At 36.5% G+C, this 23,625-nt stretch overlaps 1 protein-coding gene across 1 annotated transcript in view; it reads left to right on the plus strand.

Annotated features, from left to right (window-relative positions):
- Positions 1-23,239, plus strand: part of LOC114358994 (uncharacterized) — a 200,162-nt gene extending 176,923 nt beyond the window's left edge. Inside the window, exons 7-14 of the mRNA XM_028313210.1 lie at positions 4,022-4,236; positions 5,443-5,600; positions 6,774-6,894; positions 10,159-10,166; positions 15,812-15,903; positions 20,583-20,775; positions 22,249-22,403; positions 23,105-23,239. Of these exons, the coding sequence (XP_028169011.1) occupies positions 4,022-4,236; positions 5,443-5,600; positions 6,774-6,894; positions 10,159-10,166; positions 15,812-15,903; positions 20,583-20,775; positions 22,249-22,403; positions 23,105-23,239 (1,077 nt within the window). The remainder of the gene's footprint in view (positions 1-4,021; positions 4,237-5,442; positions 5,601-6,773; positions 6,895-10,158; positions 10,167-15,811; positions 15,904-20,582; positions 20,776-22,248; positions 22,404-23,104) is intronic.
- The last annotated feature ends 386 nt before the right edge of the window (positions 23,240-23,625 follow it).

Genomic DNA, 23,625 nt, shown 5'->3' on the forward strand with positions numbered 1-23,625 from the left:
GGTTTCGGGCAATTTTCTGGTGAATGAGCCCAGACGTGTGTGTGTTTGACGTTTGTAATTAATAAACTTATTAGGGCCTTGCGACCTCTCGCCTGTTAGTTAACCCGTAAAGGCCTCGCTAGATAGAAAGCATGCGCGTGAATTTCACGTTGCGTGCTGTTCGCGAGTTCTTGCGTGCAAAAGACTTTATATTCATTGGAAAAAACGCACAGAAACAACCGAAATCTAAATATAGGAATTATAACTCAAAGTTGACTACTGACTGACTGACTGACATAGTGATCTATAAACGCACAGCCCAAACCACAGAACGGATCGGGCTGAAAATTGGCATGCATGTAGAATTGTAGATGTTATGCCGTTAGCATCCGCTAAGAAAGGATTATACGAAAGTCCACCCCTAAGGGGGTAAAACGGGATCCACGTGGATGAAGTAGGAAGTACGAAGTTCATTTTATTACCGTGGTTTAGTGGTTCAGTCAGTCACCCTTGAGTTATATTAATAGACTATTATATTTTCATTGACGAATTGACATTACGGAGTCTAATATGTATAATTATAAAGGTGCTTTCATACATTTATTTCCGGACTTGATGACATCGCGCTTAAATGACAAGAAAAGCATTTATTTTTTCTTGTCATTTAATTTAAATGTTTTCTTCACGTAGAAACAATTATTAAAAAAAAAACAAATTTAACATAGTACGTTATCCGTATACTGTCTTATAATTCGCAAACCAAGACACGCGGCGTCAAATTCACGCTTCGCATATAAGGCCCGGCTCCACCAAGGCGGTGCGGAGCGGAGCATAGAAGTTTTTTGAATAACCAATCAGATTCCATTGTTTGCACATCTCCACTCCGCTCTGCTTTGGTGGAATTGGATCGGGCAGAGAATAGCGGAGAAGTGTCGGGTGGATTTGTTTTTTATAGTTTTTTACAGCGTTGGCGGTGCGGTGAGGCGCGGCGTGGTATACCGCGGAGATGAGCGTAGCGGTGCGGAGATGTGCGGACCGGTGCGGTGTTTCATATACAGGGTGGAATTTTGTAATGCCACCTGGAGGGAAAGTACTCTTAATGTAGATAGAAAATTTTACTCAAACAAAACATTCCTTTATTTTTGAAAAGAAAGAGAACTGCATTCAAGGATTTTCAAAATTTTTTCGAAAATTCACCACCATACCATACAATTTTCTGTAAATAATAAAAATAATTTAAGATTTCATCGTTTTCCTTTCATTTGATTTATCAAGTTTGTTAGATAGATTTCATCCTTATATTTGACCCTTTTGACCCTTTTCACACGTCCCGGTTGCCGGCTAACCGGCGCCGGGTATCCGGTGGTGAAGTGTATGGGCATGGTACGTAGCTTTCACATGTTCCGGCGTAATTAATCCGGCATGCCCATACACTTCACCACCGGNTACACTTCACGACCGGGTACCCGGCGCCGGTTAGCCGGCAACCGGGACGTGTGAAAAGGGCCTCACGATCGATGCAATAAAAATACAGGGTGTAATTTTTAACAGAATTTAGTTGGTTCGATTCCCAGGTGTGGCAAGCTTTTTAGAAATCTTTGAATGCAATTCTATTTCTTTTCCTAAATTAAGGAAATTTTCCTTTGAGTAAAATTTTCTATCTACAGTATTAAGAGTACTTTCCCTCCAGGTGGCATTACAAAATTCCACCCTGTATTGCATTAGACTGACAGCTGCGGACATCTTACACATCTCGTCTCGTCTCCGGACCGCTCCGCTCTTCTCCGCTCCGATTTAGTGGAAATAGCCTGCCAGCTTCGCCGCCACCACTTGGTGGAAACCGGGCCTAAATCGCTCACACGGCGCTATTGCGAGCTTCACTTGACTTACACTTACTAGCTAATATCCTATTTATCACTTGGCTTGAGGCGTAGCGTAGTTCAAAGGTCATTTAATTACACCTTCTCTTAAAACGTCGTGTACGGTTTTAAGTACTTAATGGAACATTGATTCGGTGTTGAGAGGTTAAGACGATAAGCTACATATTAGTTTTGAGTATTACATTAATAATAACCGTTTTTCCGGAGGCTGTACTTGCGAATCTCCGCTGAATATGATGAAAATCTCCTTTAATACAGGATCAAAGCAGCTGTACCTAATGCTAAACACTTACTTAACCTTTTCATGTTTCTTGCGCTTTTATTTTTTAACCGACTTCAAAAAAGGAGGAAATTATTTTGTTATTACAAAAATAATTGATATGGGTTGAATTGGAATTGTTGCTTCCTTTTATAATTAAATACTACTTAATAGTACATTTTATAATAAAATGGCTAGTTCAGCGAAAGTATGACTTTATGAAAGTATTGTAGAAATTGACACCTTGCAAACATACCTACACAAACTTGTAATTTATTTAGATGTTATTACGAGTATAAATTGAAAGTAATCTAGCATTCACCCTATAAACACGTTCAAACAGTTGCACCTTGGGTCGTCTATTCAATCTGTATTAATTTAGGATTCTGTGCAAACAATACTCTAGTCTGTTTGTGGAGTACCAGAATGTCTGCAATGCAATTCTATCACGGACTCCGGCTTGTAGACTAACTGATTGTGTATTCAACATTCGGATTGACGATGTGTTTATTGCATGAAATGGTTTGGTGGTGAGTACACAATACTGTGTGTTGTAGCTGTAGAATGAACGTGTTAACAATGTTAGCAGTGGTGGTGATACGTAGGGATTTCGAACCCTATTTCCCTGTCTTCAAGTCTAAAAGTAAATAACTTTTGAACTTGTTGCGCATGGTAAACATCCATAGTAATTTCAAGGAGCTAATGGAGCTTTTTAATTGGAATTAGAATAAAGATCTAACCCCTTTTTAAAATGTCAACCTTATTAAGTTGAAGTTCTATAAATAAGATATTATTATTAACCTTCTGCTGACTATACTTAGGCTGAGTTGCACCATTTTACTTTACATTTACATTTTAACATACGTCAAATGTCTGTCAAACTCCATACAAAATAAGATGAAGAAGTTAAAATAAGATGGTGTAAGTCAGCCTTAATTTTATTATTTTTTACCAGAAATAGTACTCTTTAGCATACTTTAAAATATTTTTCATTAAAACATTCCACAATAAATTCTGAATTTAAAAGGGTTTCCAAGAGAACATGAACGCAGGAATTCCCTTTAATACTCTTTCCATAGTTCCAGGAATGAAACGAAACGATGTTTTTCATTGGTTGGAAACGTGGTTTATTTCCTTATTAAAATACCCGTAAGTAGTTTTTTGTTCGTGTTTTCCAATATCCTCTAGTATGTTATGCATTGAAATAAAACAATTTCAACTGGAGCTTCGTATGCGATCGTGTGGAGTGTATTGCTGTCGGTTGCATTCGAGTTAAGAGAAGTTTATTCTTGTCTGAGTATGAAGTTTAAGAGTGAAATTTTATTGTATCGCCTTATGAAATATTATCAAATTCACAATATCAGGCTCTTTTCAGGGCACTTATACAGGCTGAAATTTTGTAATAATTTTATTCTGAGTCGTTCCTAAAAATTAGGTACTGATTGCAAAGTCACTCACTCATAAAATACTAAAAGAAAAAATAAACTAAATTAATTAAAATTGTTGAATGATATTCGGTCCAGCATACCTAAGTACTTCTCGAGAAATGTAGGTCGTGCCGCGACAGCAAACGCACGTAACACGATGCATCAGGATCAAATACGGCTATGCTAAGCGAAACGTACGAAAACAAGTGTGATTGTAGCCATTGAATCACAATTTGAAAGAACTGAGAAACAAAACGTTCAGTGTTTAGTGTGACATAATAAATTTGTGGGAAAAAAATCTGGTTGTGCCAAAATGAACACTTTGAGGACTATCATAAGACTGGCGAGAAACGTGGAAACTGTAATTTTTTTTATTACGCTCAAACACTGGCAGTGTGTAATGAGATTTCTTTTTTTTTTGTAATTTTGCCTAAACACAACGGCAGCTGGTAATGTTATTTCTTTTTTGTCCCCAGGTGGAGATGCTCTACCAGAGGTATTTCCTCCGTATGAACCAGACGAACATGACACACCTCCTTGGACTACTCCTGGGGGTGTCAGCTATCATGATACTGGTGCAATCGAGGAGCTTGTTCATAGCGAACGACTTCCTTAGCGCTTTGCTGTCAACATACCACAACTTAACCACCAGCCCCACTACGAACTTTTCGGATTACGAGGCCCTGTTCAAGTAAGTTTTATCAATCTTTTGGTTGATAGAAAGTAAGAATCTAAAAGGAAAAAGCCTGTGTTAGTACATAGTATATTTTGTCGTAAAATCCTAACTAAAATAACTACTTAAAGTGCCACACAGTGCTTGGCTTGATGTTCCGTTGTCAGTCGCAGCAAAAGGCTGCGCGGGAGCAGTGAACAATAAGCTTCTGAGATGTCCGAGAAGCTCTCGAGCCTGTTCTTCTTTCTCCTACTTTATCGCCTACTTATAAAATACAGCACTTTTATTAATATTATGATTCTCTTTACGTAGAGAGCCGAGCAGTCCAGGAACATAGTATATTCGAAGGCCCAGGTGATATAAAGTCACATTTACTTGAACATTGATGCCTAGGCGTAAGGTCGCAAATCGATGTAACATTTGATGTGTTGTATACCATACATAATGTGAATGCAATTATCTTAATGGTGAGATTGCATCTGTGTGGGGAAAATGATGGGTTAAGCTCGCCTTTACCCTGGGAGGACTTTCACTCAAATTAACCATCACAAAATTCACACATGCCCAAATATCATGTATTTGCCCCGTATTCCCAATCCTATTTCTTCTGTCGCACATTCGCACAAATTGGTAGTGAAAATATGACTTAAAGGTGTTAACCCATAAGTCATTTTAAAAAATCACCTAGAAGTTACACAATTTAAGCATTAATTTCCATTCTAATAAAAATAAACTGTTTCTGTAAAAATCTGACAAGTTGCTTTGTGGACTAATTTGTACAAGAAAAAGACGTGCAAAACATCCATCCCTTTTTATGTCGAATTCAACTCGAATGCATTTCTTATCCCCTTCTCCCGCACACATCTCTTGCTTGCTTTACATGTATAAACTCACTGTGCTATCCTACTTACAACCAGAGCTGCTCTAAGTAAGGCTAGGAAAATGAAGTGATCCGTTTGATTGACTTTTCCCTCACTTGGCTGCATTAACACAATTTTAATGGAACGCGCCTGAATACACTGTGTTCTGATCAAAGTGTTGTTTGAATCTGTTGTGTAGATTTAGTGCCCAACTTGTCAATTACAAAGCACATAGTGATACTTTTGCATTTAATATTATAGGAAAATCAGAACCAAATGGTGTGGTTAAAACACGCTTGACCAATTGGAACTTTTTTGAGTTGGGTACAAGTTCAAGTAAATAAACATATATTTTTGTCTGCAGATATTCTCCGGATATGCAGGCCTTCAATTTCTCTGACTCCCCGGAATTCCTATTGAAAAATATGACTGATGCTATCAAGATCCAATACTACGAGAAGGAGAAGCTCGCCCACATTGTCAACATCGTCACCTTGGGCCTCGCCTCGGTCACTTATGGATGTAAGTTTTATCATAACTATGGCCGAAGAACGAATAACTTACTCAAAGGATTAACATAATAGCTCTGCTACCTTGTGCTCTCACATAAGCATTAAACCCAAGTCAGAACTATCAAAGAATCATCTTACATTTGATTAAAGATCTTCAAACAAAAAAGATTCTAACCTAACATAACCTAACCTTTGAGTACGGATTCTGTATATTCGGTCATTCATAGTGTAAAATTAGAATAAGAAGCAGTACTTTTTCTGGCCAGTACAACTACGTGTGCTTGTTCTATGTACGAGTTCATGACTATTCTGGCCAAAATTAAAGCAAGCAACAGAGCCCCACTATAGTAACTTTATTAGTTCTATTGTGGTCCTTTAAAGTCTTGCGACAGAAACTTTCTTTTTTCTAATTTATTTTGATTAATTTGATTTTTTAGGCACTCTGAAGTGCTTGAGCTACAATTATGATACTAGTTATAGTGTCCAAAATGTGTATATGGTGGCTGCAGTGCAGCGCGGCAGCGCTATTTTACAAAAGAAATAACTTTTTTATTATTTGCTCATCAAAATAAACTTTTGACTTCTTTGAAAGTCAATTGACTTAAGTTCAAATCACTGTTTGAAAAATAATTTAAATTGTCTACTTCACCATATTCTCCATTGGCGAGCTATTGTGACGATCAAATTTTAAAGCATCTAATTTTATGAGTTCAGTTATTATTGTTTTACCTCAGAGCGCTTGTAGACGTCCGTTTTTTCACCGGACGACGGACCGTCAAAAAACGGATATCCTTTGTTTGCTGTCAATTTTCTCGCCGGACCTATGTCCGATGCATGGATATCCGTTTTTTGACGGTCCGTTGTCCGGTCAAAAAAACGGACGTCTACAAGCACTCTCAGAGCTTGTAGACGTCCGTTTTTTTGACCGGACAACGGCCCGATTTTTTCACCGGATTTAGCGGTGGTGTATGGTTTATAATGAACGTGTGCACATGCATCGGACATAGGTCCGGCGAGAAAATTGACAGCAAACAAAGGATATCCGTTTTTTGACGGTCCGTCGTCCGGTGAAAAAACGGATGTCTACAAACGGCCTTTGTATTTTTATAATGACGCTACTTTTTACCGTGTTTAAGTTTGCATTGTGTCTTCTATACTTACATGATGTGGTTTTTGTCACCAGGCCTCCTGGCATGCCTGAGCCGACCGGCGATGAACGAGATCTACCTCCTGATCATCTCGTATGTTGTACTTGTGACGTTCGTTCTGATTGAGATTTCTTTTGCGGCAGCGGCTGTGCTGAGGTGAGCCTTATGAAACTATGTATTTATTTTAATTTATGTATTGCTATGAAATCTTGAAAAGTTCAAAAATCTCATATGAAGAACATAGAAGAATCACGAAGTTGCGACGACAAGCTAAATATATGAAAAGACGCGCGCGCGCGTCTAGTGGCCACGTCTAGTCGCCGCAATTGTTGCTCAGTGTGCGCAGTCGCTTACTGTGTGTAATTATCATATGCTGGTAACTAGCATTTGAGGCTGTAAGTATAAAAATATCGCTGTATAAAAATCAGTTAATTTTGAGGATACTGTCAGGGCACTCATTGAATAACCACTATTTTACAAAAACTTTCATACTTTTATTCAGTATCCATTTATAAATTGTATTGTGTAAATGAATAATGTAGTAGTGTAATTAAAAGTTTCAGTCTACGCAAATGGCATGCAGGAAATTGAATGAGTTAGCAAATGGACGCCCCAACAAAGTAAATGTTATTTCATAAATTGAAAATAATTGAAGCCAACTCGTATGTTAAACTTACAGAAGTACTTAACACATACAGTGAAATTCGCATCCGTTTGTTAATTATTTACTCCAAACTAACTTATTACTCAGAGTTTAGTCGGAGTTACAGGGATTTCGATATGCATTCAGAATTCGGAACTTTCGCCCAGACATACGTTTTAATTTTGTAGCTTTGCCCATCATTTGAATATACATATGAAAAACATACAAAACAAAATGTGGGAAAACGATATGAAACAGACAAAAAAGATAAAATGAAAAAAAAAACTTAGCCGACGCTATATTTTGAAAATGTTTAGTACTTTATTGAAAGTCATTTCCTAAACTTTAAATGAAACTTAAGCTCTAAGATTTAGATGTGAGCTCGCCAGCAGATCAACTGTCCTCGAAATGACAAACTTCATACTGTATTTGGAAATAAAATTCGTTTTTAGTTTATTTTCAAAAGTTGTTATTTTTGGTAGTAGTAAAAAGCATAAAACCAGCTGAGGAGTCTTTTGACGACTCTACATGCATTTTTGCAAAGGCCAGACTCACCCCCATACTTGTTCTATGCATTTATGGTTCTACCGCGGCCGATATCATAAGCTTGGGCGTCAAGGCACTATGGTTAATCTATAGTGGCTATCGAACCTTGCGACAAATTATGTTTATGGTTTGTTTATGAATTTTGTAGTTTGGGTATTGTTTGAAGAAACTAAGAGGTAAACTCGTATTACAAATGTCATTTTAAAGTATTTTACATTACATAAAACACTAGCTGTGCCCGCGACTTCGTCCGCGTGGACTAATGACTTTGGGTAGGCACTTTTAATAATTTAGTCTAATTATTTTACAAAGGCCTATGTTCAGCAGTGGACGTCCTATGGCTGAAATGATGATGATGATGATGATGATTTTACAAATAGCTTTTGCCCGCGACTTCGTCCGTGTAGAAGTCGAAAAAGTTCTCATACGATTTTTAAATGGTTTTTAACGTTATTATCTAAATGTTTGAATAGGTTTGATCGTTTAAACACAGTGAATGATTCAATTANTATGAATGAAGTTTCAAAATTAGATTAATCATTAACCAAAATAGAAGTAAAGTGTCTTAAGTTATTAAAAGGATCATTCGACACTATGAGATTATTACTTTAAAATTTTCCTTTTCTAGATTATGAATGGATATTAATATGGAATTGATGTAACTGTATGCGGCAAATAAATGATTACTCACTTACTTACTTACTGGTAGATAAACTTACATCTTTTGGTTTTACAGGTCGCAAATGTTTAATTTGATGCGGTGCTGTATTACTTTAACCTAACGATACTTTAACTGACAACTTACTGCGTTTTTCCATTCAAAGAACTATCGATTTTAAACGATAGCCGTCAGAGTATATAATCCTTTAACCACTTTTCTTCCTGTCGACTAATGGTTCCCAAAAGTGCGTGCGCCACTAAATGTGGCTCAATTTAGATTAAGTTCTAAGATATAGGTTAATTTGTTCGATGTTTCTACTAGATAATTCAATTTGCTGGGAACTTTTGAACTCTATTTATATGAGCAGTTTGGGTTAAACTCCAACCGCAAACTCGTAGGTGTTAGGGAAGATAGTAAATTGGGACATTGATGTTTTTTATTTAAGTTAGACGTACTCCTTATCACTGCGATTGGTTGAGATGTAACAGTTATCGTCGCTATTTTATTCGTTTATGGCCAGTAGCTTTACTGAGATTTTGCATTTTTAAACGTCATCGCTAGCGTCGAAAAAATCTATGAAGATTTTACTTCATGAAAGTAACTGTTAAGACATTGTACAATCTGTTACGTCGCTAGCGAGCACACTATATATTTAAACTCATGGTAGGCACCCTGTATTCATATTTGTGTTTATATTTTTTTTCTTTCTCAGTACTTTTATACTTTACTTCGTACGCGTGGATCCCGTTTTACCCCCTTCATCTATCTTAAGCGGTTTAGATTTTTTTCATACAAATGTTTTTTCCCGCTAACTCCCGTTCCCGTAGGAATTTTGCAATATCCTGTTGTAACTAAGCTTTAAGTTTACTAAGGTACCTGCATGCCAAATTTCAAGCGTCTATCTTACGCAGTTTAGATTTTTTCATACATATGTTTTTTCCCGCTAACTCCCGTTCCCGTGGGAATTTTACTATATCCTGTTGTACCTAAGCTTTAAGTTTACTAAGGTACCTGCACACCAAATTTCAAGCATCTAACTTAAGCGGTTTAGATTTTTCATACAAAAGGATTTTTCCGCTAATTCCCGTTCCCGTGGGAATTTAGGGAATTCCTTTCTTAGTGCACCTCTACGGTACCTAAACTACGTCCCTTCCAAATTTCAAGTGCTTACGCTTAGCCGTTTAGGCTGTGCGTTGATCTGTCAGTCAGTCAGTCAGTTTCTCCTTTTATATATTTAGAAGATTTCCATTTAACTCAATATGTTTCTGACCAAAAGAAAGTAGAGACAAGTGAATAATCGAAGCAAAGGACATGTCCAACCGTAGTATTTGTAAATACGCCTAAAAGGTAGAATTTGGAGTGTTAGGTATTATTATATCGTGTATCTTCTATGTTTAGGTACCTACCTAAATTCATATTCACAATGGAGTTCATATTTTAATCTCTTCAAAAGTATTAAAATTAATCTATGGTGACAATACACAATCAACATTAATAAATAACATTATAATAAATAACTACAAACAATTAGTTAAGTGATGTTACTAACAAGCATGATTTCATTGTTTAGCTTCTTGGGTAAGTGTCTAATAATTGTAAGGCTGTAGATATAAGCATGTGTAGATATAATATTTTTAACGCAATATTTTAACGTATACAAATAATTTTCGAGTAATTCAAAGAGCTAACTTCAAATGTAAGTTTTCAATGTAGGTATGAAAATTGTCTTGCCATTTTTATTTATTATACATAATATTACTAAGTATAAAAGTATTTTAAATCTCCACTACACTTTTTGAACACTAAGTCTAAAAAAACTTGCATTTTCATATAAGTAAAAGTCCATAATTTTCATACAATCTTTCCAAGCCTGACCTTTCCACAATATAACGCATATTTGGCCAAGTCAAGCCAAGTGAAGGATCAAGACCAAGGCCGATACGAGGAAATGTCATGCTCACATGAATGGCGTAGGAAACAACAGTGGGAAACGTGCGAATAGATTACACTGACGCTTTGGGCTGTTGTTGTGTGCTTACCTTAGTGAGAGCGGAGGCGGGAGCGGGTGGGGTAGCGGAGCGTTTTGATACTTAATCCCTTACTAATAGATGTTACACGCGTGTTGAATACTAGTTCAAAGTAAATTTTAGTGTGGAAGTAATGCCATTTTAAATTAGTATTCACAATGCATGAAAGTTTTTATTGTAAAGGTACTTTAAAATGTCGAATTGATTTGATTCAGGCATGCAACTGGGCCCAATCTAAGATTCTAGAGTATTTTTTTGTTGATTTGGTGTATAATGAATCAATCAATTAATCAATATAAATAAAAATGAATTGCTGTTCGTTAGTCTGATTAAAACTCGAGAACGGCTGGGCCGATTGAGCTGATTTTGGTTTTAAAATGTTTATTTATTGCCTTTAAGGCGGAACTGAGTTCGCCGGGTAGGCTAGTTTATTAATAAAAACATTGAAAGTGGGCCCAGTTAATTAAACAGTTTAAAAATTAAATCTAGCGACTTGGCCCGTGAACCGAGATAAAAGTGGGCCAAGTCACTGGAAGACTAATAGTACAGACTATGGTTTGGAGTAGTCACTGAGAAGATATTAAATATTACTTGAATTTAATTGTCATTGAATGAGACAACCAAGGTCTACTGTGACGTCATAATGGCTTTTGTCGAAATTGGTAATACACAAAAAAAAGCTAATACCTTACCCGCTCCCGCTCGCTAACAAAGTCTTGACCTTAATCTAATATGTTTGGCTGGCTAACGCTAACTCTCTTGTAAATAACAAAACTTCTTTTTGCTTGCTCACGTACGGCGAAGCTAAACGCGGTAAGTTCTACGTTCAAGGTTTCGTTTGTTACGCACGGTCGCCCTTATTGGTGTACTTTCGTGGAATTTCTGATACTTTTAGGATTACACAAAAACAATACGAAGGTTGACTATGTTCATGCATAGGCGGAGATTTTCGTAGAGTCGACAGCACATTGGACAAAATTTTTGTTTCAAAAGGGCATCTGGTCAGGTGGGGATTCTTGGATGGCTTAAACATGGAGTGCAGGTGCGGTTTTGTTCCCCAGTCGATGAAGCACCTGATGTCGTGCCCTGAGTGCCCTAGCAACTGCACTCAGGAGGATTTGATGAGTGCTACTGACAACGCCACTCTTGTGGCGGAGTTTTGGGTTGACACTGTGTAGGTTTGTTGTCGACACGAAAAGAAGAAGAAAAGGGCATTAGACTATATAAGAAACCACAGTGCTTAGCTTGAAGAGTTCCAAAAAAGAGTTAACCTATTCGATAAAATATCAAATTAATTTAAATAATACATTATTGTTATGTAATATTTTTGAACCGTGTTGGCGTGTGGGTTCAAGCTAATACTGTCGATTATGTGTGCACCAGATTACCTTAATATTTGACTTTTAAGTTTAATCAACTTCAAAATAGATTTCAATTAAATTACATATTTATTTAAAGATTTTTATACTTGATTATTATACTTGTATATCTCGTCATTGGTTCAATTTGAACCACTTACGCTCCGCTCTACGCCTCACGCTCCGCTTGTGCATGAACGCACCTTTAGACGTTGTAGGAAGCGAAAATATTCCTTTATCCCTAAAGCTGTATTTATGAATAATAGAATATGATGGATTTACCAAAACATCAATGTTTATATTCCAACTGTTTTCTACCCGAAAATTAAAATAACAAGAAAGGCATAACTACGGGATTGTTTGAATGTAAATTCCGATAACTGCGAATTCAGAGTAAATTTTTTAAATATTTTAGCTTTAAATCGGTGGAGGCCATTATATTTTGCAGTTTAAACAAATGAAGGTTCAAAATGAACGATATTTTTTTTTCTCAAATATTTAAAAAAATGTATATTTAACTTTACCTCCGATTCCTAAAAGTATAGCACACTATTAATCCGGAAAGGGATTAACACCGTATCGCCTTTCGCCGCGCGGTCAACCGAGGCGAGGCGTTTACGTTACGGAGTTTCATACAAATAATACTGATAGCAGTGACCGCCTCGAGTTACGATCCGTTTCCGGGTTGACAAATGTGCGTCGTCCTTAATTATTATTAACTGACAAATAAAATAATAAAAGTAAAATACTTTTGCGACCCGTGCGAAACAATCTGTAACCGTTTGTATTTATTTATCTCTGTGGATTAAGTTTGCATTAGCCAATCCTGCTTGCTTTTTATAACCTTTTTGTGATTTTTTCTTCAATTTATCTTTCTTTCTCTCTCTCTCTTACTAACTGATAAATTTATTTCTAAACAGGATAATAGCACAGATAATAGTGGTGGCAATACATTTAGGAAAAAATTCATTGTACAAAGGCACTCTTACTTATATGCATGTCTAATTCTGATTTTTAAGAGTTATATTAGGCAAGTACAAAAAATATTTAATTAAAAATCTTCAATCTGACACTATAGTTTGTAAACTCTTGAAAAAGATGCTGAAAATAATACAGCCTACACGCAAGGCTAAAATAAACAAACTTTTTAATTGACGATTTTCACAAAATGTTTGATCCAATAATAGTCGTTAAAATGAACAATTCCAAATAACCAATTAAAGCTTTTTAGGAGAATTTCGGGGAAATTTGCTCTCAGAGGGTTTCTTCGAATTTATACTTACCTTTTTCGTATTATCCAACTTTTCTAATTTTCAGTTTAGGGCACTGCATGTTTTATTTAATTTAATTTAAACGCTATAAGAATGGTTTGGTTTTTGTGAGTAACCATAGTCGTAATTAGATTGTTTCTTTTCTATCTTTCAGTATTTTAGATGTAAGTTTTTAAATAAATCCTTATGTATTTTTCCTTTTACTAATTTTATCGTAGGAATTAATATTGTGCAAGTACTTAAACTTAAATTTTATACATTCCTCTAGAAACTATTATAAAAGCATTTTTTATTTCATGTTATAAATAATAGGATATCAAAAAAAAATTAAATAGAAAGGGACCACAAAATCAAAATACAAGATTTATTGTAATTCAAGACATCGTATCGTTTATCAATACCCATTTTCTAAATTGTGGGTAATTTAATTCTGATTGATTTATGCCATCACTGATGGTTTGGGTCATTCTTTGTCCTACTCTACATTCTGTGTAATTTGTCTCTATAGAGGGTTTATTTTTGGACTTTCATAATACTTAGACAGTTTCAACAGAAATAGGTACTTCGAATAATTGAAAATATGCTTAGTAAGAATTTATTTTTAAATTAGGTATCTGAGACGACTATACATAATACAATTATGTTTACAGAAGAAATTGTATCGAAAAAAAAAGTTGAATAGAACCACAACAAAAAGACCTTACCTATCTAGTTTAATGTATTTTACTACATACCTAGTTTAATGTGTATCTTACGATATTTGTCTCTATTATTATACTAATTTAATTACGTGCTCATCACACCCATGCAATTAGTTCCACCATTTGTTAATCATAACTAATTAACATTACCGCAGCAGAGTCTAGACACAGTTATGTATTTATCTATATACTTACGCCAAATTAATTTATCACAAAGTTCCTCCATCAATCATTTGGGCCAGTGGTTCTCAACCTACAGTGTTCCACATCCTACAGCCATACACTGCTGGGAAAAAAAAACCTATTGTGAAAACAGGATTACAAATGTAAACCAATCATGCAGTATTTGGACCTCGCGTCTACGTATTGCCATCTGGCGGATTTTTCATTCGCGAAAACCCTCATTAATGACAAAACAAATGAAAGAGCGAAGGTATATTTAAAAACCTTTTACAGAAGATCCACGCCCTTGTGTGTGTGAACACTTTCTTTAATATTTAATTACGTTACTATAGTTTTTTAGACCAATAAAATTTATTACAGGCTCGTGTTCTTGTGGGGCTATTTCCGCCTTAAAATAAGGTTGGGAACCGCTGTCTTACATGCTTGAGCCAACGTGTGGGCGCGGAGTGGGTTTCATTAGACCACGCATCCATAAGTTTGTTATCTAAACTAAGTATAAGTAAAAGATAATAATTGTTATCTTACTTTTAAATGATAAAGTTACAATAGATGCTAATAATTGTTATCTTACTTTTAAATGATAAAGTTACAATAGATGCTAGCTGATCTTTATGAACTGTCAAGTGCTATTCAACTATGTAACTTTGATAGTTAACCAAAATATTTACTTAACCGTAATATAAGTATGTTAAACGTAAATTACTAGATATAGTTCATCCAGTCAAGTTTACCTTTATCGATTCCTGACAATATATTTTGAAAGATTTGAATTCAAAATCACATATGACACACAAAATTGCACACGAAATGCTGCAGATTCAAATATAATTATTTAGATTCGAATATTTCTAAAGGCCGTTTTGTGGCACGAGCACTAAAAACCTACTTTACTAAAAATTTTGCTACTACGAAAGGCATTTACCGATATTTGAAGGATACATAATAATAATGGATTTCTTTTAAAGGTTACAGTGTTGGTCCTATACATAATTAACTTAAAAAATAAATAAAACCGACTTCAAATGCGTGAACACAAAAAAAAACTAAAAATTAAAAATATTGCGTATAAAAAAGTTCATCCCCAATTTTCCACCCTTGGGGGTGAAATATTTTCTTCAAATTCGCATGAAACCACCCTTTTGATAATACCTATTCAACAAAAAAATAATCGTTCAAATTGATTTATAATCGGCGGAGATATTGCGTATAAAAAAGTTCATCCCCAATTTTCCACCCTTGGGGGTTGTTTTTTCTATTATTAAATTTAAATGGGACCACCCTTGAGGTATTACCTATACGCCGAAAAAAGATTTGTTCAAATCGGTTCATAATTGGCGGAGTTATCGCGTAACAAACATAGAAAAAAAAAACATACGGGTCGAATTGAGAACCTCCTCCTTTTTTGAAGTCGGTTGAAAAAGTTATTTAGTTTTGTATTTGAGCACGAGCACAGATTTTTTATACCTTGTTCAACACCCATTCACACACATATAATAGTACCTACACATATTATTGTGCCCTTCGCTCTTGTATTTTCTACTGAAGACTAGGGTCGTGCAATTTAAGCATTTTGCTGAGCAAGTTGCCTTTTTTAGTATTTTTTTAAAATAATTTGTATGATTTTGCCCCTTTTCTTTTTCTTCTTTTCTTCATAACTATCAGCTAAGACGACTTTTGTTGCAGATGACGAGTTTGGAGAGAAGTCGGTGTCGGTGCTGCTAGACGGTGAAGAGTCGGAGCTGGTCTTCATAGACCACCCCAGCACTGAGATGTCGGTAAGTTTCATCGTCATTATCATCATCACCAGAGGAGGTCATTTATTCTCTATTGCAGGAGCATGATCTTCTCTAATTTGAAGAGTTATGAGTTGACACCATACCAGCACTGATATGTCGATTAGTTTCATCATCATCAGAACCTTCAGTCTCTACTGCAGGAGGAACTCTCTCTAATTTACCAGAGACAAATGGAGGACCTGGTTTACACTCCCCACACTGGTCAGATGGTTTGGGAAAGCCTAGTGTTCGTATAAAAGTGGCCTTTAGTCCCCTATTTTATTATTATTATTTGTACGCTTTGGAGCTCACGGGTCAAAAGTGGCCCGGTCCTTTATAAGGCTTGCGTGAGGATACAGATCCAACACGTAGAGGCATCGTAACATAATTGACAAGACAAAAGTAAAAGGGGTGCACATGCTGGGTCTAGTCTATTCTAGTCTAAGTTTTAACTTTTAAGAATATTAATTTATTATTATTATACCTACATTTTTTATAATCATATCACAATAATAAGATGCCATATTATAGTGTTTACATTAATGTTGATGTCGCGTAGAACTGTCAAATAAGAACGGACGACAGCACATCAAGCTAAACACAGTGAGGTCTTATCTGGTTGTAATACGGGCTATTTTGCAACAAAAATGTAAACTCTGATGTGTTCGACTGTGCCTACAAATATTGACCAAGGTCAACCTTATGAAAAGCTTGACAAATGGTCAGAGGTTTCAAAACACATCAATCAAAGGCCAACGACAACAAAATGAGGTAGGTTAAGTGGCATTTTACGATATAACTATTATTTTACACACTATTAAAGTCGAAGTTTTGTAGAAATAACACCATAGAGGTGGATAAATGAGTCCCAAGAAAAAAAAATCCTATGACTAACGGTTTCTCTATAGTTATACCAGGCCTGTTCATCTCCGCGAGTTTACATCGAAAACAAAACACGCACGATTGCCCCCTACAAGAGTACTATTCGACAAGGCCTCACATATGAGCGAACTTTGACTCACACACGCGTATTCTTGTGTATGATGGAAAAAATAAAGAAAATGGTGTACTAAATACTGTGCAGTATTTAACTGCCTAAATAATAATAAAAACACAGAATGTACTTTTTTAAGTTGCCTGAAGACACTGAGAGGTAAATAAGTAGTTAATATTATTCATGATAATTCATGCTAAATCATGTATTTCCTCCGCCATTTTCTGCAGTTTGGCACCTCACGTCACATCATTTTACCGAAGTCAGCCCTATAGCTTCGGCGCAGTACCGATCACTGACGTTTGTCAACAAAACTTTTGACAAACTTGCTTGACTCTTGAGACAAGCTAAATTACACCATATTGTTAATGACATTGAGCATACATTTTTTTAAATACCTTCGCGAAGTAAAACTTCTGTACGTAGTACTTATTATTATTCTGTGGTAATACTTTTAATACTTTTAAACTGGTCATTGCGGAAATCTTTGGGGAAGGCCTTTGTCCAGCATGCACGTCATTTGGCTGAAACGAAAGAACAAGCATCTATAAAACATTCACAAACTACGTGTTTCTTGCACTAAAATATGTCTTTCATTTTAATCTCATATTTTATTCCCTGGGGCATTATGAAGAGAAGATTATATTTTCTCATTAACACACTTTCATGATACCGCGGTGAAGTTTAATCGTAAAGAGTTCGTTTGTATTAACCACCACGATGAAGTTTAAGTTCATTTGTAATTGTCTGGCCCGCAGGGGGTAGAGTGAGGTTTGTTGTTACAGTACAGTTAGAAAAACAGAGATTTTATTTTCAAGAGTGGTTTTTCTTGTAGTATGTGTTCGGTGAAAGAAAGTACACAAGTGGTACCGACGTAAGTCTGGTAGACATTTAACTGGAAATATTGTTATTTGAGGTAGTGTAGGTTTTTTATTTTAACTGAAAAAGTATCGTGTTCAAGTCAATATAATGCAGCTTATGTAGCTGTTTGCGTTGCATCCTAGACTGCATCCCACTTAACATCAGGTGCGATTGTAGTCAAATACGTGCCTTGTCGACACATTAAGAAATTAAACTTAATAATATTGAGTCGTAGCATTCAACTAAAGCATATTATTAAGGGGAATAATATCCAGGCTGCCTGCCACATAGAAAAATTAAATCGTACCTAGTTACCTAATGAGATAATTTGGAACCTATATTATGATGCCTTATGGGAGAATCTGGACCCTACTATAGTATAATGAACAATACATAAAATATGCATTATGGACTACGGACTCTTAATACGGTTTATAGTTTAATGGAACACCCTGTATATCCTATCATATCTAAAGTAAAGTAAAACAAGCTTGAAGTAACAGAGGTAGCACTTATTATACACCCAATAACCGATAAGTTAGACATGTTTCAGAGTTGAGACCGCGACTTAGTAGGGAAGCGATACACTTAAGCAAAGTTTGCGTTGTTTACTCTTAAGCTGCGGTTGTCACTAGAGAAGTTTATAGTGCTTAGTTGTGACGTCATCTATACAGGTGATTTTTTTTTAATAATGGCGCTTTTGTAACACTTTGTATTTCTCACATTTGTGTACAGTTGAGATACCATTTTCCATTGCAAATGAAAGATTTCATTCAGATCAGCAAGCAGGATCTGAAAGAAAGGACTGACACATTGGCAATCAAGCTGTAGATCCTGGGAGTGGCAGCGGTGGAAACGAGAGACGGGAATTATTATAATAGTCCATGTCACATCAGGATCGAAATAATTGTGAAAATTGTGTACTACTTAATAGGTGTGACTGTTCACACGACGGCTTTAAGCTCAATGGTGTGTTTTTGCAACAAAAATTTATATTCTGGGTCTGATGTCCACCAGAATAGCCATTAATCGATGATACGAATAGTCCTGTATCACATAAAAATCAAATTCAATTGTGGTGAAGATTGTATGTATGTATGTATATGTATTAGACATAGGCATAGGTGCTATTTTACAACACAAATCTTGATGTTCTACCGACTGTAGATTAGGGTGGAGTGAAATTTTTTTTTTCAGATATCTGTAATGTAATAGTCAAAATTTTGTGCCTTTAGGGCTTAAATGAAGTCATGCAAAATATTAATCAATTCGGTTTAGAGTAACTGCCTCCGCATCTACACTGAATTTATAAAAAAAGTTGGTTTTAGATCTCACTTAGGCGCCACATATCTGTGCAATATTTAAATAAAAATACTATTTTTTTATCACAAATCGTTTACTGATATGCTATATTTTCAATGTAAAATACACAAAAAAGCCAGGCTTTGGGTTTATAATATTTATAAGGGCGTGAGAGAGCGCGAGAAGAGAATTTTTCTGGCCCTTTTCGCGACACGCGTCTTTGTCAGATAGTCTACTGGAAAAGCTCTGGAAACATGTGAGAAACTGCCTATCTATAAATTTGAACAAATTGAAGGACAAATGTGATCAGAAATGGCCAATTATCTGAGTACTGATCAGCAGAACTTGCATAAAATTGCTTCGGCGGTAATTAGGCGTATTCTCACAAAATCTCGCAATAATTTCTCCTGGTGAATTGTAACATGCCCGTTAGATCACACGAGCGTACCGAATACTACGTTTGTGTTGTAGAAACTTAAAATCCAATAGAAATTTTGGTACCTCTGGCTACTATTGTGGTCAAAGTCTATGCTTCTTCCTGGTTTTTGATTAAGACAAAACCATCACGCAATGATGGCACCCGTCATCTGTTTAAAATTATTATGGCCTCGAGAGGCCTGCCAGATACCCTTTGAAAGATTTAAGAACTAGTTACCCGGAGAAAAAGCTATTACGAGTATCCTGATAGCAGTCTTCTTACGATGTCAGAGAGCTGGCCGCTCGTCGCATACTAAAGTCACACAGTACGAGTCACCCTTCAATACCTAGAATTTTTTAAGTACTAGTGATACACTTTAATGCTATTTTATATATTTATTTAATTTACTTAACCAAACAGCCGCTTTTGAGATATTTATTTGACTAAGAAATTCAGCACATTGTCAAATCTGGCGGTGAGAGCAAACCTTTGTTTTAAGGCTTCTCTACCTCACTCAAGCTGTTGAGGGACCTGTGAAGATTACGATCAAAGATTCTATTTCTCACTGCATCCAGAAAGTCACTAATAAGGTGCAATAAAAGTCAAGCTGGAATCGCGAAACGTGATGCCTAAATTTTGATCAAAAATGGATTTTCAAGCATAATAATTAAAGTAATTTATCTAATTCTTGTATGTATTTCTTGTTATATTACCTTAGTAAATATCTAATCTATAAATTATCTGTCATTTAATACCTTCTTACTAATAAATAGAGCGCAATATTTCACCTTAGACGACTTTCAAATTTAAATAAAATTTTAAAATTTTGAAGTTACTGCGGAGGCAGAAGATATTCATTAAATGGGATAAAAAAATACAGTTATTTATACTTTCATATAAGGCACAAATCCCCCCCTATTAGAACTTCGAAACTAAAAAAAAATTTTTTCCCATACAACCGTGCTCCACCCTACTGTAGATAGCCACTTTTCTTCTTATCGTGTCGACAACAAACCTACACAGTGTCAGCCCAAAACTCCGCCACAAGTGTGGAGTTGTCAGCAGCCGAGTAGAATAGTCACTAATGATGAACATCTTCCACAGGTGGAGAACTGCCTATCAACGTACGAGCCTCACGCATGCGTGGTGGTCTACTCTGTAGTCGCGCGCAGTTCCTTCGTGCGCGCTAATGAGTTGCTCTCGTATCTGGCACGCGAGTCGTTCACGGCAGACCGGACTGTCGTGCTGGTGGGGAACAAGGCTGACCTGGCCAGGGCTAGGCAGGTCACGACCAATGGTGAGTTCTGTGATACCTTCTTTATGCAGTATGGGCTCGCTTTTGATACTCATTTCACCCAAGGAATGCAGATGTGATCTATGGTGGAGCGAGTTTGCCCAGAAAATGTCTACTTTCCTTCCTATCAAAAGACTCAGCGCAAATACTCGAGCATGCAGCTGAATGGCGAGTGAGAAGACAGGTACACTTTTTAAATGGTATCCTCTTCTCAGATATTGAGATAGAGAGTGGATTCATAATATGTTACTGACGCTACTGCGACCAAGCATCATCTTGATAAGGTTCAATGGTGACAAAAGATGGCGCTTTATGACATGGTGGTCTACTCAGTAGTCGCGCGCAGTTCCTTCGTGCGCGTTAATGAGTTGCTCTCGTATCTGGCACGCGAGTCGTTTACTGCAGACCGGACTGTCGTGCTGGTGGGGAACAAGCCTGACCTGGCCAGGGCTAGGTCACGACACATCACATCACAGGTCATCACATCACAGGTCACGACCAATGGTGAGTTTGTTTACGATTACCTAAGTTTTAAATCTAGTACCGTTACATTGGGCCATATGGGAGAAGAAGTGATGCTTTTAGATCAAGACATAAGTTGACACAAACCGGTAGCTATACCGAGGGTTTTGATGTCACAGACGCCACTGCCTTAGACTCTTTCAACTTTTTTCTTCTTTTTCGTCCGTATGGCGATATGTGGTTGAATTTTTCCAATAGCATGTGAGCATAGTCATTGTCATTACACAGTTTGAATTTGACTCTTCAACTCACTCATTCCAAGCTATACGTCAAATGGGACTAATCAGCTAGCTTAGGGAAGTCTAGCTCAGCATATTCAACTCAAAATAATCAGGATTAGTCAAACTCGACTAAAATATGGTAGGTATTTCAATATTAATTTTCCAGGATGCCATAACAACGTCGGTACCGCACCTTTACCGCAAAACCATGACAGCAAAACTATTTCATTACAAACTGGGCGAAGTGAACGCAGAGATATAGGTTTATTGAAAACATTTTGCTGTCATACTTTGCAACGGGGATCTCTTTTCTAAATTAAATTCCAAATTAAAAAATAATAAGTGGCCAGTAAAAGAAAACAGTGTTTTTATACAAAGAGGTTCTATTTATAACGTTATAATATGACTGTTTATGTTGCACGAAAAAATTTAGCGTAAGGGCTTTGTTCCACGGCAATCCAGCGGGTCCAGTCTCACAATTGGACTGTCGTGTGGACATGCGTGTTTGAAATTCAAATTATAAATTCAAACGGATCCGTTTTTTGTGGGACACTGCTAACGGGTATTAGTGTGGACGTTAATATTGTTAATATTAAAACACGTCTACTACTAAACGGGATCCTACAAAAAACAGTTCCTGTAAAAAACGGGATGTGTTTATGGGAACAAACTCTAGTGCTGCAAGACATACCTGCATATTTCCAGTGATCTAATCTTTTAATTTGTCCAACAGAGGGCAAAGCGCTGGCCACGACAAAAGACAGCAAGTTCATCGAGACCTCCTCAGGCATCCAGCACAACGTGGACGAGCTGCTAGTCGGCATCTTGAAGCAGATCCGCCTCAAGGAAAGCCGGGAGAAGAAGCAAGCGAAGAAGCAGGGCAAACAGGTCAGGTCGCCGAGCATGTGCAAACTGAAAAAGATACTCGCCGGGTTCCAGAAAAAAGAATGAGCCGATCCTCTTTTGTTTTTTGGTAGCCTAAAAACAATTTGTTAGCTCAAAATTTTCTTAGGCTGAGTTGCACCACCTAACTTTGACCGTAACTATGACGATAACCGGGGTTTTTTGTATGGAGTTTGATAGATTTTTGATGTTTGTCAAAGTTAGAGTAAGATGGTGCAACCCAGCCTTAGGCTACCAAACTTTTAAAAGAATAAATCGATTGTCTTTTGTTTTTAATTGTTAAAAAAAGTTGAAGTTGAGTAAAAGTTTTTCTTAAAATAACGAGTATTTGATGGCTATATATCTATATTACTATAAATTATAAGTACATTATATCTAGATGCTTTTACACTGGCGTGGTTAGTGGAAAACGCTGGCTAAGCTAAAAAGATCAAGATTCGTTAATCATTTTTAATACCGCTACCACAGGCCGCGTCAGTGTAACAGCCTTAGTGATTACCATAAAAATAATTCCGTTTGTCAAATAGATATTATATCATAAATTCCAAGTCGAACGAAATCCAATTGAAGATAAAAACGTACCTTCTCACATTTCCATTCGATATTTCTGTCCTCGTCAAATTTGCATAGCAATCTGAACTTTTTAATTCGTTGCCATGGTAATTTGAGTCTTATTTCTTGTGCAGCAAGAAGCAAAACCTTCGAAGCTGGCCAGCTCCCGCACCCACATCTCTCTAAGCATCGCCAGGGAGCTGCTCCAAAAGATTTGCATCAATGACATCTCCAAATCAAAGTCCTGCGAGAACCTACACGTCCTATAAACTTCTGAGCTCCTGGTAACTCGTTTTATTATAAACTTTCTCAGCAAGGATTATGAACTTTAAATGTATGGAAAATATGGTGTAAATCTATTTAATGTTAAGAACTCCTTCCTATTTTTCTAGTCATGATTTAAAAATAGTTTTTATTGACACACTTACCTTCTCTATAGATCGTGTCATCCACGAAGACGCGCCCCACCAATTTTTGGTCGAGGGAAGTGTAGGGTGCGGGGAGTTTGATCCGAGCAATTCGAGCGTCATTATTTGTAGTGTGCGTGTGCACTCATGGATAAATTTTGCGTGTACCAATAACACTCAAACATTAGCGGAAGAATGGTGGGGCGCGTCTTCGTAGATGGAACGATCTATCTCCTCTGACAGTGATA

This window comes from Ostrinia furnacalis, unplaced genomic scaffold, assembly GCF_004193835.3.
Source record: "Ostrinia furnacalis isolate ACB-3 unplaced genomic scaffold, ASM419383v2 OfSCF4162, whole genome shotgun sequence".
Lineage (NCBI taxonomy): Eukaryota > Metazoa > Arthropoda > Insecta > Lepidoptera > Crambidae > Ostrinia > Ostrinia furnacalis.